Consider the following 16,221-nt stretch of genomic DNA (forward strand, 5'->3'; position numbering starts at 1 on the left):
GATTATTCAGAAAAAATAGGTTCTAAATGAAATAAAAATTACGAAACAAAAATCTATATAATTGAAGAAAACTTTTGTAATGTTCTTAATAGTACTGGTCTTTGAACTGCTTGCTTATAAAATTGCAGTTTAATAATATAAGAAGTTTTACTTGATAAAAGGCAGTTTAATGTGACATTTATTGTTGTTGTTACTCATACCCCTGGTGTAAGCCTACACCAGGTCTAAAAAACGTCGCCTGAGAACATAGAAAATCTTCTGCTCAACCAACAACTGCCTCCAGGGGGCTATTAAGCAATTAAAAGAAGAATTGGTGCTTGTATGGGGGGGACTTACTTTTCTGACGAGATTCTCTTCCTAAATCCCGAACGTGTCTCTGTTTTACTTGCTCGACGGAGGATGCAGTATGAGATTGGAAGATATGCAACTGGTCCATGGCTAAGGGTGATATGCAGCTTAATTTGATTGAGGAATATTGAGGGTTGAGGACTGACTAAACCTCAATATTCGCCTGCAGTCATTAGCTGAGCATAATGGAACAGCTTTCACGCCTTTTGTGACCCTGAGAGGAGAATACCCGTGCGTACGTCGCCTGTTCTGCCCAGAAACACCCCCTCATCACTATGAGGCTGACTGCAGGACTAGAGGGGACATTTAGTGTATTTATTGGGTTATTCATGTATAAGGCAAAATTAATGGTCGCCACAGGTCGACTGACTATTAAAAAAAAGTGGCAATCAAAAGTCCTGGAGGCTGAAATCAGTTTTGCGAAAAAATCATGAGACTAAATTTCATCAATAAATCTCTTTTCCATTTGTTCTTTCAATTTAAATTTTCTATTTTCCTTAAAAATGTTTATTTTATACAAATATTACATTTTAATGAAAACGTTGTTTTTCATAATTATTGCAAAGTGATCTAATAGTGATGTACTGCAATGAAAGAATGCAATTGATAGAATTTCCGCACCTGCTTGTTGAAACAAAATTTGTACTATTTTTGTATCGAAATTTGTTAGAGTTTTCATTTTCCCCTTACATTTTAAGATAAATGTATAGAGATAGGGACAATAAAAAAAAGGTAAAGCAAAAAAAAAATAAATAATAATTGACGTATGAATAGCTTTATGAAAAAATTAGTGGTTTATTATCCAGTGATTGGTGCAAAAAGATCTACAAGTTTAAATATTAATGAAATCTTTCCTTTAATATATGTGCTATTATTATGGAAAGATACATTTTAGAGTCCATGAGCTATGAATTTCTGAAAATTCTGGTACAATGCAAGATCATGTGGATTGGTCAAATAATTAGTGCAGTCTTAAAATTTTTTTAGATTGGCAGCCTTGGAAATGCATCCTGTAATGCTTATCATGCTTTAATAGCAATAACCTGTATTAAAATTGCTGGTAACAACATGGTGTGTAGCATTTTTAAAAATTGCTTTAAGGCTCTTTTTTCTTTGTGTGTTTTTAAAAAGTGCTTAATATTCCTTTTTTGGAAATGAGATTTTTTTTTACCATGTTGATTTTCACCATGTATTATGTAAAAGCATGCTTTTTCACATTGTTCTATTCAACATTTTTACATTTCATTCAACCACAATTCATTTTGGCGTACCGTCTGTCCACAGAGTATAACAGCGCCAATCATTTTATATGTTTGAAGTAATTGTAAGTCCACATGTATGTCTACTGAGGTGAATTCAGTTTGATTATTGCACTCTGTTGTGCAGCTCTGCTGCATTTTGCAAGATATTCTAAATTTCATTTTCTACCCTCTGATATTAAACCGAAAAGTCTCTGGATCATTTTATAAAGACTAATATAATTGAGAAAACAGTTCTTTGTCAGAAACTCTTTATTTTATCATGATCATGTAAAGTCTTTGAAAATTATTTTGCTTTTTGTTAGCATATACAGTGCTTAAAAATATTTTTTGAGTGCTTAATAAGTACTTTAAAGGTGTTTATTTTTTGTTGAAAGATTTGACTATACACCCTGTAACAACGTTATTGCATTTCAATTGCAGAGTGCATGTCACTTGTTGAATTCCCTGAACATGTTCAAGCTTTGTTGCAGTGTATGCAGGAACAAGAAGAGAGGGAAAGAAGACAAAGAGAATTAGATCGTTCGATGTGCAAAGTATGTTCATTTTTATTTAAAACATTCAATGTAACAATATTAAAAACATTCATTGAATCCATTTTTTCAAAAAATTTACAGATCAAGCTATTTTGCCAGTATCCCAGGGAGATGATCGAAATGAAATTGAAGGTTCATAAAGATTGTACTCTTGCTGAGGCCACTGCCACCGCCCACACTGTAAATATTTGCTTTATTTATGTATTTTCTGGTGAACAAAACGAATGAATGTGTGTGACCATAAATTCATAAAAATAAGTTTTTTAACAGCTCCCCTTACCAATTTTTTTGAAGCAAAGAAATAAACCCGTAATTTTTAATCCTTTGGTGTTTTCATAGTGCTAAAAATAACTTAAATTTTCGTACGTAAATTAAAACCATCTACGTAAATTCATCGAGCACCAAACACGTTTGCAGTCCCACAAACAGCAAAACTCCCCAAACAATAATTGCCAAACTTCCAATCACAGCAGATTATTATTATTTTTTGTTTTGCTTCCGGTCGAATAAAAATGTGATAAAACAAAACATATTGACGAATTTTGCTATGCCAGAGTTTACTCGCGATAATAAATATTTGCAATATAATTATTATCAGGCTATATATTAATATATATAGCCTGATTACCCGAGTTAACTCGGGATAATCAGGGAACCAGTTAATAGTGCTAAAAATTGACAGAAATATAAAAAGAGTATAAAGTACATTCAAAGCTGCCAACTGTAGTGGATTTACCAGTAGACTACTAGATTTTGCCAGTTTTTCTTGTTCTACTGGTTTAATAAAAATTCTCCTAGTTTTTGTACATTTTAGAAAATTTCCTAAGATAGTGTAAGCTCCCTAAAAAGTCTCAATTGAATTAGAAGTTTAGCACAGGTTATTACTTGCTTGAATATTTAAAAAAAATATTACCAATACATAATGAAGCGAGCCTTACTTATAGAAAACTTTTTTCTTATAAAATGTTCAGTTTATTTTCATTCAGAACTCCCTTTTTCAATTAATTAAAAAAATCTTAACTATATTTAAGAAATTAAATGCCCATTGTTATTCAAAATTATAAGTGAACATAATGCATTACTGTTTCAAGTATATTTAATGTCAATCATAACTGGAAAATATTGCAGTTTTTCTATTTTGATTATTATTATAAAAATCCCTAAACTTTCTTATGTGTAAAATATTTATAAAAAAAAAATCCTGAATGAAATAGAAATTATCGTTTGCTTAAATATTTAAATATGTATTGCTAATACATATTGAAGTAAGCCTCATTTTTTGTAATCAGTTTGAATTTTTTTTTTTTTGTTCTAAAATTTTCTGTTAATTTTTATTCAGTGTTATCCTTTTTGAGTTAATTAAAAAAAATTTAAACTATGAATAATAAATGTCTTGTCCATTGCTATCAAAAATGAGTTTTAAAAACACTTCAAGTTGAAGTTCATTTAATGTTAATCATGAGTGGAAAATAGTGCAGATCATTAATTGTTATTAGAGTGATAAAGATTTTGTATTTTGATGACAATGAAAGAAAATTCCCTTTTTGAAAAATATTTAGCATATTATGCAACAGTTATCATAATATTTATATTTCGTGAAACCTACTGGATTTTTTCCTATTCATGTTGACAGCTATGTACATTGTAAAATGTTTAACCACTAAAAAAGTTTCTCACTGAAATAATCAACTGTTTTTTATGTTTGTATTTATTACAGTAATCATACCCATGAATGAGCGTAGTGAATAGAGTATTCGATTTAACTCAGATGAGATTCTCTAATTTGTCATTCACTCTTAATATAATGCTTGGGGCAACATAAGTTTGTTGAGCAGTTAGGGGGTGACTTATTGCAAGATTATTACCACCTATTCTCCAATTTAAATTGTGATTGAGTTGTGCTCAGATTATCACCACGAAAAAATAAGTGCATTTCTAGTTCAAGTTCAACAACCGAAACCAATTTTAGGTATCACAATTCTTTTATGAGTTGTGCTGCTTACCATGACAATTTTATTAATTTTTAAAAATATATGTATGACAATGAGAAAACAGCAAAAAGTTACGAAAAAGATCTATGTAAACTGAAGGAAAAAAAATACTTTAAATAAAACTTTATTTATGCTTTATTCAAATTTTTTGCTTTAGTCAACAAAATTTTTTTTTTTACATACTAAATATGTTTTAGAAAAAATTTTGAGATGTACATTTCAATTACTTTTGATGCATAAATATTACGCAACATTTGAATTTTTTAGCACATGTATGAGCTGATGTTTTATTATAATCTAAATAAAGCTGTAATTTTAACTGGACTTGTTTCACCACTGGATACAATTAATTTTAACTGTTTAACTTTACAATTGATTTTAACTTTAAAAGTAATTTTAACTGTCCAAAACTGTAAAAAGTGGTTTTAAACTCTCGCGATTCGAATGATTTTTGTCAGAAATTGGAATGACTTTTTTCAATTCAGAGTAATTTGTTGCTAGATAGGAATCTGGGAATTTGAAATTCCTAAAATCTGAAAATCATTTAACATGAAATTCCTAAAAGTGTAATGTTTTTCCTAAAAATTGGTCTTGTTAAAAAATAAATTATTTAAAAGTCACTGACCTTATAATTAAAACCTCTGTGGTCAAAACTAATTTATCCTTAAATTTTAGAATTGAACGAGTCAATTGATACATTGAAAAAAAAATGTTTTTCTTTCATTACTTTAATTCTTTGCAAATCCTTTGCTGAAAACTTTTCTTAATATTTTTATAGATCATGGGACTGGAAGGGAATGTTCCACTGGATTGCTGTCGACTTGTCAAGTACGATGACTTCCACGACTCTTTGGAATGTTCGTTTGACAACTGTAATGACATGGCAATGGGCGACCTCCTTGGAGGTGTCAAATCAAACTATAAATTTGAACTATTTCTCGAAATAAAGAAGCCAAATGAAATTTTTCAGGAATATCGACCAGGGGGTACGCATCTTTTTTTCTGTATCTAAATACTATTAACTGCTCTCCACAGTAAAATAAACTTTCCTCTAATTTTCGTTTTTAGGTACTACTGTAAAAGTACATACAGTTGATCTGGAAAAGGAGGAAATTGCCATTCATCCAGTTACAATTCGAAGTCACCCTACAAACACTGTACAGGATTTAAAACTTCAGATTGCTAAGGTAACAGTTCTTACCAATCTAAGTACAGGTCAGCCTTAATTAAACTAGAGGAGTTTAAAGTCTGATGATGATGAAACTACTGCACCGAATTGAAGTTTGTCCTCCTTAAATTAAGTGCTTGTATGCTGTTTGCTTGTAAGCAACAAGTATTTTCAGTGATGTAATCAAGTTTCAAGTAACCTGCAGTGGTAGAATTATTAATTAGACATAGCGTTAGTGGTAGATAATTTTGTCACTGGTCAAAAAGACCAATAACCTATTTCTTGTCCAAACACACTTTTGCTGGTCTGTTTGTCTCTATTTGATTTTTTTTTTAAAAAATGTTTAATGTTATCAGTTACAATGAAATATGCTATGTTGTGACAAAAACACCCACCATAACCATCCTTTTACATTGTTTGCTGATTTGCAGGGTCACCGATGATTTATTTTAAAATTTATTCCAAGTCGAAATTTAGTTGTCCCATTAAAATAAACCACCGTTAAATTTAAACTCTGTCTTCCTTTTAGCATAAAAATCTACTTCTAATGGGTGATTGCTTAAGCGTTAGCTATGAAATGTAAAATTATATTAGCAAATGCGATGCCGATAATTAAATGCATTTAAAATATCAATTTTCTCTACTCTTGTCTATTTCATCCTTAAGATTAAGATTAAAGATATTTTATTTTTAAGCCTTACAATGTTATTTAAATCCTCTGTGGCTAAAAGAAAAATGAAATAATAATTTAAATTTGCATAGTCTAAACGTCTACCACTAATTTGGTCTTCCATCCAGCAATTTTCTCAGTATCAAGCTTTAAGCACTTCTACTTTGATTATGGCTACCCTGTACATGTTGCTGCTAGTAAATCATTTTGTCTTAAACACTTATGTTTTTGTGCAGGCACTTGATGTAAACTGCGAGATGAGATTAGTGTTGGAATTGTATGCAAATGACTACAAATTATTAGATGTTCCTACGAAGACTTTAAGCAGCGAAGGTCTCAGGAAAAGCAATAAAGTAGGCATTTAAATGAAATTCAAAAATATCTAACATTTTTATCTTCTAAAATATCTAGAATTGCAATTATATTACATCAATGCAATAGGGGTCTATTATCAGTTAGTAAAAAACTTTTGTCTGTATTATTGTTGCTAAAGGGTATTTCTTCAAAAAAATAAAATAAATAAGTAATAAATAAATTTGCCTAAAGTGCATTTAAAAGTAATGTATATAGGAGTATAAAAACATTCAATCTTGCTCTGAACAGATTTTTGGGGATCTACTCAATTTCAATAAATTCTGATGTTTATATTATTTATTCAAGAAAGTAATACCGTAATGGTATCCAAAAAACTGGGAAACTAGGAAAATGTTGCTCTGTTTTTTTTTTGCCATTTTAAGCTAAAACGATTGAGGCAAAATGTGAAAATTCCAGTCATCCTTAAAGTTGGTAGAGGGCATGGTAGGGAATTTTTTTTTCTGTCATGTGTTGAAAGAAAACTTAATGCTTCTTTTTTAACCTTGAAAGTTGACTATGGGTGGGGTTGGAGAACTTTACAAGTTAGACTTTGGAAGAAGAAAAAAAAATAAAGGAGTTTATGTTCACTAATTTATTTTATTTTAGAAAAATGAATCAAATCAGTGTAATAAGTTTGAACAGAAATATATATTTTATCTTTGTTAGTGCCCTATCTCTTACAATGTATATGTTAAGTTTAGTTTAATGAAAGTATAAGTTAAGTTAGTTTAATGAAATGTATATGTTAAGTATATCTTAAGTTTTGTCTTTACGTAACATGACAAATTAAGAAAACTGGAGTTAAAGTTTCAAATAGGTTATCCAATTTTCAAATATATATTTCAAATTTATTTATTTTTATTTTCTCTTAAGTTTAGTCCTCTTGTATTTCATTTCTTTCAAACCCAATTTATCACTATTTTGAATGTGTGTATTTTTTTCTGTTAATATATTTTTTTAATCTTTTAGTATTAGCAATTGATGAAATTAATATTAAAATTTTCCTTTATATTATTGTGTATGTGCATTTAAACTTATTAATTAAATACCAGCAGTTAGAGTTATAAGGATTTGTAACTTTTTCATTTGTTTGATTTAAGTAGATAATAAACTAATAATAAACACTGACTTATGAGTTAAAAGATCAGCTATGGTTTGTTATTGATTCTTTATTTTTTACGTGGAAAAAAAATCAGACAATTGCAATAATTATTTTCTATATGCTCAATTTTTTTCTTCTTATTTTGCGTACTGTTATTAGGTTTTTGCAGAGTTTAAAGATGCTGCAGATGCAGAAAAGCCATACAATGAATCCAAATTATTTAAAGTGCTTGATTCTCATGGTCACACTATTTGCATTCAAGTAACGCTTCCTAAAATTGATCAAGGTATTCTTATTTCCTTGTTCTTTTTTGTAAATTTTTAATTATATTTGTTTATTATATTGTACTACTGCAGTTTCTAGTTCTAAGCCTGAAAAAGTGAATTTAATTACATTTACTTTCCTATAAAAACATTGCCATTCATATTTGTATTAATTATCCATTTTCGTTAACCAAATCAGCCTCTGTTCCAACCAGTATAAATAATCATTACTGTACTTAATTTTAATTAAATTATGATTTCTGATTTTTCCCTTTATAATTCAAGATAGCTGCCTTTTTTTTTGTAATATTTGTTATTTGAGGTTCACTCTGTCATTTTATCTTTATATATTTTACAAAATTAAGTTACAGTTCTTTAATTATTTAATTAATCATTTGAGAAAATTAAATACATTATTTATAATGTTGTATTTGCACTTTTTAATAACTAAATAGGAATTCAGCAAAATGAATTTGCAGAAAAAGAACTTATCAAGAAATTTTTTGTTGCAAGTAGAATAATATTAATACAGTAGGGAACCTATTATATGGACCATCGCTATTCCGGATAACTGATTTTTCCGGTTTTCTGAATCGCTACAAAAAGTCGTTCTTTTTATTGTCAAACCCAACTAAAAAAATAAAAAATATTTGGAAATAATCTTAAAAAGAAGAAAAAACTATGAAGTAATACACTAATGATTATTTTCAAAGTGATGGTAAGGGAAACATCTTTCAAAAAATAAAGAAAAATCCTAAAATCTTATGAGGAAAAAAATTTTTTATTTTTTAAATTGGCAGGAAAATTTATGGAATTTCGTTCCGGTTTTTTAGTTTTCTGATTTCCGGATAACGGGTTCTGTACTGTATTCATATTACTGAAGATATTTTTATGCATGCTTTAATAAAATTACACCTATTTTTTATGATAATAAATCTGGGAGCATTTTAGTAAAATTATGGTGATGTTAATTTTTAAATTGAATATATGTTCTTTAATTAATGATCAGTCACCAATAAAAAAATAATTTAAATTTATGTTCCACAGCAGGCTTTTCAAAGCTTTGAGAAACCCTTAAAAAGTACTTTTCAAATTTCAAGTTACAAACTTGAAGTTCAAGTTACAAACTCTAGTTTTCAAACTTGAAGTTATATTCAAGCATGGCTCCTAGAAATGCTTGAAAATAACTTCAAGTTTTTGAAAAATAAAATGATAAATCTAAAACTGGAATTTTATTGTTAATTTTTAAAATTAAGCATTATTAATGTATGTCTAGTTTTCAGTGTTCTAAAATCATATAATTACAAGATTAATGGCACGTGTTACTGATATGTCTAGTTGAAACATTCTTACCTAAAGGATACAATTCACTTTTTAAAACTATGTACTGAATTTCGGAAAATTGGAAGTGAAATTTTGGAAATTCCAAAATAGAAATGTGAAAAAAGAAAATTTAAGCATTAAATTTGTACAGGGTTTAGAATTTAAATACTGAATAATTAAAAAAGAGAGAGAAACAGAAAGAGTAAATGAAAGTATCTTTGCATATAAATTATTTTTAAATTTCTAAGTAGCTGAAGCTTATTTAGCTATTTTTGATTGAGTTAGTATAATGTTTGAAAACGTAAAAACCTGATTATGGAAGTAAGGTTTATAAATTAAGTTCTTCAGTTGTAAACTTAAGTGAGCGTTTCCCCTTCCAATTTTACAAGTACTTGAAATAGGTAAATTGTCCTTAATTTTAAACATGAAGCATGACAGATAATGGATTATGCTTGTTTTTTTTTTTGTGCTATTTTGTAGGCACTGTAGATCGTTTAAAACTCTATGAAGACTATTCTGATGATGAAGGCAAATATGATTTAAGTAGTGAAGAAGATACAGGAGAAAATGGTTTGTTGATCTTGTTGTTTTTTTCCCTTACAATTTTATTAATATTTTCAAAGTTTGAACAAATGTTTATTATTAGTTCTTATGCTATCAAACATTTTCAAGGATGCCTACTATTTATGAAAAATGTTTAAGGTGCTTATTTTTGATTTCTGTTTTTAAAAGTTTCTGTTTTTCATTAAGTGTTTTTAGAAGGTGCTTAATTTTCTATTTTCCAATATGAGAAATTTTTTCTTCAACATGTAGATTTTCGCCACAAATTAGCAAAGAGCATGTTTTTCATATTGTTCATAGCGCATAGCGTCTTTAAAAGGTGCTTATTTTCGATTTTGGTTATTTAAAGCCCTTAAAGGGGCTTTTTTCATTGGGTCTTTTTAAAAAGTACTTAATTTTCCCTTTTCAAAAATGAGATTTTTTTTCGGTACCATGTCGATTTTCGCCACGTATTATGCAAAAGTGTGCTTTTCACATTGTTCTATTTAACGTTTTTGAAAGTCATTTCGGCGTACCGCCGGTCTATGGCGTATGAAGGTGCCAATTATTTTACATGTTTGATGAAATACTTGCGAGTCGGTATGTGCTTCTTCTGAGCTAGGTTTAGTGAGATTATTGCCTTCTCATGTACAACTATGCTGCATTTTGAGAGATATTCTGAATTTCAGACTTCATTTTCCACCCTCTGATATGAAACCGAAAAATCTCTCGATCATTCTATAACGGCTAATCTAATCAAGAAAAGAGTTCTTTGTCAGAAACTAGTTATTTTATCATGATCATCTAAAGCCTTTTAAAATTATTTTGCATTTTGTTAATGTATATAGTGCTTATAAATATTTTTTGAGTGCTTATTTTTGTTGAAAGATTTAGCTATGCACCCTATTATTCTATTCAACATTTTCACAATTCATTCAACCGCAATCCATTTCGGCTTAAAGTCAGTCCGTAGCATGTGAAAACGGCAATTATTTTAAATGTTTGATTGAATATCTGTGGGTCCGCATGTGCGCATTCTGAGCTGGATTGAGTTCAGAAGATTTTTGCACTGTTATGTGCAACTGCATTTTATAAGCGATCCTTAATTCAGACTGCATTTTTCTGATATATTAATCTTGTGAATGCTTTGTTGAATATTCTTTTTTAAATAATAATTTAGAATTAAAATTCTTTTATCTAATTAAGTAAAGTAATTGTTAAATTAAAGAAATTGGAGCCACTCTGCATCGTATGCATTTAAAATGTGTGTAAATTGTTTTTTGGTGGCTGATATAATCATGTAAAGAGTTCTATTCTATCATGATCTTGTACAGTCTTTAAAAATATTTTACATTTTGTTAATATATATATGAAGAAAAAAGTTTGCATATCCAAATAATGATATTTGGTGCTTATAAGGTGCTTATATTAGCACCTTCTAAGCAGTGTTGAAAAATTTGACTGTGCACCCTTATTTATTTCACCAAAAATTGAAAAATTATATTTGCTATGACTCATTCAATTTAAACTTAATATATATTAATATATGCTCTCAATCATAACTTCTAATTATTTAAAAACAGCTACTTAAACAGGGTTCCCACGGCTCAGGGAGAACCTGCAACTCTCAGGGAATTTTATTTTAACTTCAAAAATCAGGGAAAGTTGCAAAAACCTGGAAAATAACAGTATTAAAATTGTCAGTAACAGTAATCAGTTATTGAGATTCGAGTTAAATAATTCTAACATATATTACAATTATTTGTTATAAAAATTTCACATTTTAGTCAAACTGAAATGTTTCTATCCTCATTTAATATTTTTTTTACTCAGAAAATCTAATATTTTGCATTACAAATAAAGGAATCAAAGTTTTCTAAGGGAAATATGGTCTCTATTTTCATTGAAATTTACCTGGTATAGCTGGAAAAGTCAAGGAATTTTTTTCTGTGAAATTGAGTGGGAACCCTGCTTAAACATTTAAGTTTTAATGAAGTTATATTGTTAAATTATAACTGCAGAACTTGGGGAGATTTTCTACTGCAGGTATCAAGTCTTCAAAATTTAAGCCGAAATCTAAAGTTTTCCTTCCTTTATAAATTGGTATGTGTATACAAAGCTAGTGCACCGTTTTGTTGGTACCTTTGAATAAGGATCATTGATTTCATGAGGACGTAATTCCCTTTTCTTTTTTCGCTCCTCCTGTGTTCCTTCTTCCTGTACCCTTTAGAATAAAGGAAGATATGTTCCATTGAGTGCATGACGAATGGTATCTGGCCTCAAAGCTGCAAGTTTTGAAGAAAAAAAATTTCAATTTTACCCAGATTTATTTTGATTGTTAAAAAGTATCCAGAAAATGGATCATTCCACTGGAGAAATTTCCATATATGGAATAATGTGCAAGAAAATAACTTCAATTCTTATTTTGTACTTTAACGTTAAATTTTTGAAGAAAGTTTTTGTTCAAATGTAAACTTTGTTAAAATTTATTTTGTTTCATTTTTATTTATTGATTTTTTATTTTTCCATGTTATTCAAAAGAAATATAGGGCATTATTGAAAATTTATGTACAGTTTTGCGCAGATATTAAACACTTGTAGCATTAAATAGTCCTTTTTATAAACAATCAAATTTGTTAATTACAGGGTGTCTGCGCTCCTGGAAAGTCATGAAAAATCATGGAAAGTCACAAATTTTGGTATTGAACAAAATTTGTCATGAAGTCACGGATTTAAATTGATCTAATTTTTCTATCTAATTTTTTTTGAATGGAAAAATCTAATTTTTTTAAAATGGACATGACACACACGCACCTCCAATTTAATGATGTTCCAAATATCTGAATAATTAGTAACAAAATCCCCACTCAGTCATATTTGATTAAAATATAAAATGTTTTTTATCATGTCTTTAAAAATTATGTTGTTCTTTAAAAAAATGAAAGAAAAAACATCACTTCTTGAGCGAATTACCTTTTTAAACTTCTGTGATTTCAGAATTTTTACTTTATTTTATCAATTATAAATTCTATCTGAAGCAAGCCAGTCATTGGCAAATTTTTTTTATTCTGAAATGAAAACAGAAAAATCAGGAGTATTTCTTTCCTTTTTGATAAACAAGAAAAGTGTCTTTAGAATATAATTCTGCAGAAAAAAAAGAAGAAAAAATTATTTGCTTTCATATTTTTTTCTGCTATTTTATTGCTTTAACTCTTTCATTACTCTGTTTTTTAAATTTAAAATCTATAAATATGAAGATGCAGAGTATAACAGTCTTGTTATACCTATCATGTCAATTAATATTATTATAATGCTTCTTTAAATTTTTTGTTGTATTTTTTTCGGAGAAAATAGTAACTTCATTAAGTCATGAAAAATTCTTGGAATTAATCATGGAAAGTCATGAATTTGAAATTCTAAAATATAGCAGATACCTTGTAATTAGTATTGGAATGTTTTGTGTCTTATTTATGTGTTGCTATGTTTTGTGCATTTAGCAATGAGTTTTATATTAATTTTATTGAAACTAATGAATTTTAGCTCAAGAAACTGCTGGAATTCGGAAAACTTTCTTGAGAAAAGATGTTTACTTCCAAAGGCCATCGAAATCTCAGGCAACTTCCAAAAGCGATGTTTCTGGCTGCAGCATAGACTTCACCAAGGGTGAACCCATTCAAGTCCATGATGAAGGTCTGTAATTAGTGTTGGAATGTTTTTTGTCTTATTTATGTGTTACTATGTTTTGGCATTTAGCTGTGACTTTTACATTAATTTTATTAAAACCAATGAATTTTAGCTGAAGAAAGTGCAGAAAGCAAGAAAACGCTAGTTATCTCCCAATCGTTGAAAGCTCCGATAATTTCCAAAAGCAATGTTTCTGGCTACAGCTTCGACTTCACCAAAATGAGTGATCCCTTTCAAGACTGTGATGAAGGTCTCGGTGACAGCGAAACCGGGGACTCTACTTCGTGCCAGAGCAATCCAGCATTTCATAGTGATCAGTCAGAGGACAGTAGTCTCACTGACAGTGAACGGACTTTAGTCGGGGACGAAATGTCTCCGCGCAATAACTCTCCCGACATACCCAGTGCTGAAATGGAGCAAGATCTCGAACCTCCAGAAATATCAAAGCCAGAGTGTGACTCGATATTATCGAACTCTGATTCCGGCTGCCGCCTCTACTCCTCTCAGGAGGAGGGGGGCAGCAGGAACATGTCTTCCCCAGAGGAGAATACTATCGAGGACTGTCGGTGCAGAAACGCTGAATCTTCAAATAGTGACGTAAAACACTGCTTCAGAGCTTATCCTCATACAGACTATGAAACTGGTGAAAAAAGTAAGTCTTCAATTTCTGCCATGATAAATGCATTTTTTAATGATACTATTTTAATTTTTCTAGTTGATAATTATTTATGAATTTAATTTAATTTTTTCCATATTTGTTTTTTATTTTCCTTTAGAGGCATTTTTTTGTGAATTTTCACTTTTTTTTTAAAAATTCTAATTCTTTTCCTTAATTAATTTTGAATGATATTTTTCATTTTAAAGTCATTTTACTCGTGAATTAATTTTTTTCTTTAAAAATTAAGTCTAAAATTTGCATTAAATCTTGTTCTTTTAAACTTAAATTCTTCCCTATAACAAATCTTGTTGAGGAATTTAATATTGAATTGTAGGCTGAATCTTTCAATTGAAATATTAAAACACATTTTGTAATACAATGTAGTTCCAATATAAGATTGTGATTAAAAACTGATAAATTCCTGTTTATATTTATGAAGTAGTTACTGACATTTTATTCATAAGTTACATATTTATTTTTTTCATTAAATTTTAAAATATAAATTACAGTTTATAATGTTTCTAATAAAAAAATTGTTATAAAACTTAGAATCAAAAATATGTAAGGAATTTATTTTTCATGTTAAAGTCACTTTTTATGGATTTTAGAGGTTTTCTTTTCTGTTTATTTAGTTTTCTTTAGAGAAATTGATCCTCGAATTAGAATTTTTCTATTCATTCCCTCATTCTATGCAAATCAATTAAAATCCAAATGAAGATCCAAGTCCAATCAGAAATGTACAAAGATTAAATATGCCACTTGCATTTATGAGCCTGTGATCACCTGTCAAAGCATCTCATTTCATATTTGATTGATGGTGCAAGAATTTTTTATCCTCTTAAAATTTAAAAAATATGAGGTGCGTTTTTTGCGTAAAAGTGGCAACCAGGTTATTTTATAACCAAATATTGGTTACGTTATATTAGTTTTTTAGCCAACTCATCCACCCCGTGGCAGAATCGCAGCGACTCGGCGACATTGTCCCAGAATGCTAGAGTTTTTGCAGAAATATTTTTTATTTGGGAAGGGAAAAATGTACTTTTCTTTTCTGCAGATATTGACACATATTTGAATCGTGCATTAAGATTTTTGACACTCTCAATTTACGCCGATAGCATCATAAATCGGTGTAATGTTTGGATTGTATTTTCAACAGTTATTGATATTGATTTTCACATAGTTTTTAAATATCTCAATACATTTCAAACAATATGGGAAATTCGAATTGTGCATTTCAGTATTTACATTTCAAGGCAATAATTCTATCGAATTTTTGGCTGTTATTGCTATTGATTTCTCCATACTTTTTAAATACGATATTTTTTATACCATATTATTTATTACAATAACCTAATTTTGAACCGAAACACGGATTCGAGGAGTTCGATTTGCGTAAATTCGTTGTCGATCTTTTTTTCGGCAATTACTGCTACGAATTTCATGAATTTTAAAATTTTTTTTATTGTGATGTNCTAATTTTGAACCGAAACACGGATTCGAGGAGTTCGATTTGCGTAAATTCGTTGTCGATCTTTTTTTCGGCAATTACTGCTACGAATTTCATGAATTTTAAAAAATTTTTTATTGTGACGTTTATTTACAAAATCCGAAGAAGGAAATAATCTGTGCGTCCGTCCCCCCCCCCCAAAAAAAATGTGAGAATATCATCCATAATATTAGAATAAAAAATATATGTTCAATTAAAAAAATATGTTATAGTTTTTTTTTCTTTGTAAACTGTGCTTTTGTTATTTTAAATCAGTAACTTATAGGTCTGTTATTATTAAAAGTATCTTGCAGAAAGATATTGATTCCTTTGGGGTTTTGTCGCAGATAACTCGAAAAAATTCTGCCGCAGGGCTCATCGAAGTTATTCAAAAAAGAAGATTTGATTGCAGGGGTGCTGCGCCATTTGCGACAAACTGAGACAAAACGGCATAACTGCTCCATTTTGAGACATTCAGCTCAGTTTCTGCCAAAGCTGCGCCATTCTGAGACAAAACGTCCAAAATTTGACAAACTGAATTCAGTTACAAATATTAATCCGCATCGCCGTGAGTCATTGGAGAGCATTTTGCCGTTCACGCCTCCTAAATACGTCATTTAAATGTCAGAAATTCCGTTTGGCAAATCAGCTATTGGAATGCATATAGAATATGCGTTTCGTGTCTACAATTGGATTATGTACAGCAGTGAGTAGCAATCAGTATCGTATGCACGTGATCTTGTAAAAAAAGAGGGTATTCTTCACTTATACTATTGGTTATTATCTTGCTTTTTTTTCTTAAGAAACTGTACAGTGCACATAATTATTCACGGAAGGAA

General features: G+C 29.3%; 1 protein-coding gene across 4 annotated transcripts in view; it reads left to right on the top strand.

Moving 5' to 3' along the window:
- The window catches only part of LOC107452910 (ubiquitin carboxyl-terminal hydrolase 47), a 97,938-nt gene that overhangs the window by 50,661 nt on the left and 31,056 nt on the right, over window positions 1–16,221 (top strand). For 3 of the 4 annotated variants that reach the window (XM_043052876.2, XM_043052877.2, XM_043052878.2), the window contains exons 18-26: window positions 2,031–2,143; window positions 2,225–2,323; window positions 4,913–5,120; window positions 5,203–5,321; window positions 6,209–6,325; window positions 7,588–7,714; window positions 9,495–9,584; window positions 13,095–13,244; window positions 13,351–13,890. In XM_043052876.2, the coding sequence (XP_042908810.1) occupies window positions 2,031–2,143; window positions 2,225–2,323; window positions 4,913–5,120; window positions 5,203–5,321; window positions 6,209–6,325; window positions 7,588–7,714; window positions 9,495–9,584; window positions 13,095–13,244; window positions 13,351–13,890 (1,563 nt within the window). The remainder of the gene's footprint in view (window positions 1–2,030; window positions 2,144–2,224; window positions 2,324–4,912; window positions 5,121–5,202; window positions 5,322–6,208; window positions 6,326–7,587; window positions 7,715–9,494; window positions 9,585–13,094; window positions 13,245–13,350; window positions 13,891–16,221) is intronic. The other variant, XM_071180440.1, reaches the window with a different exon arrangement.

Source organism: Parasteatoda tepidariorum, chromosome 4, assembly GCF_043381705.1.
Source record: "Parasteatoda tepidariorum isolate YZ-2023 chromosome 4, CAS_Ptep_4.0, whole genome shotgun sequence".
Classification (NCBI taxonomy): domain Eukaryota; kingdom Metazoa; phylum Arthropoda; class Arachnida; order Araneae; family Theridiidae; genus Parasteatoda; species Parasteatoda tepidariorum.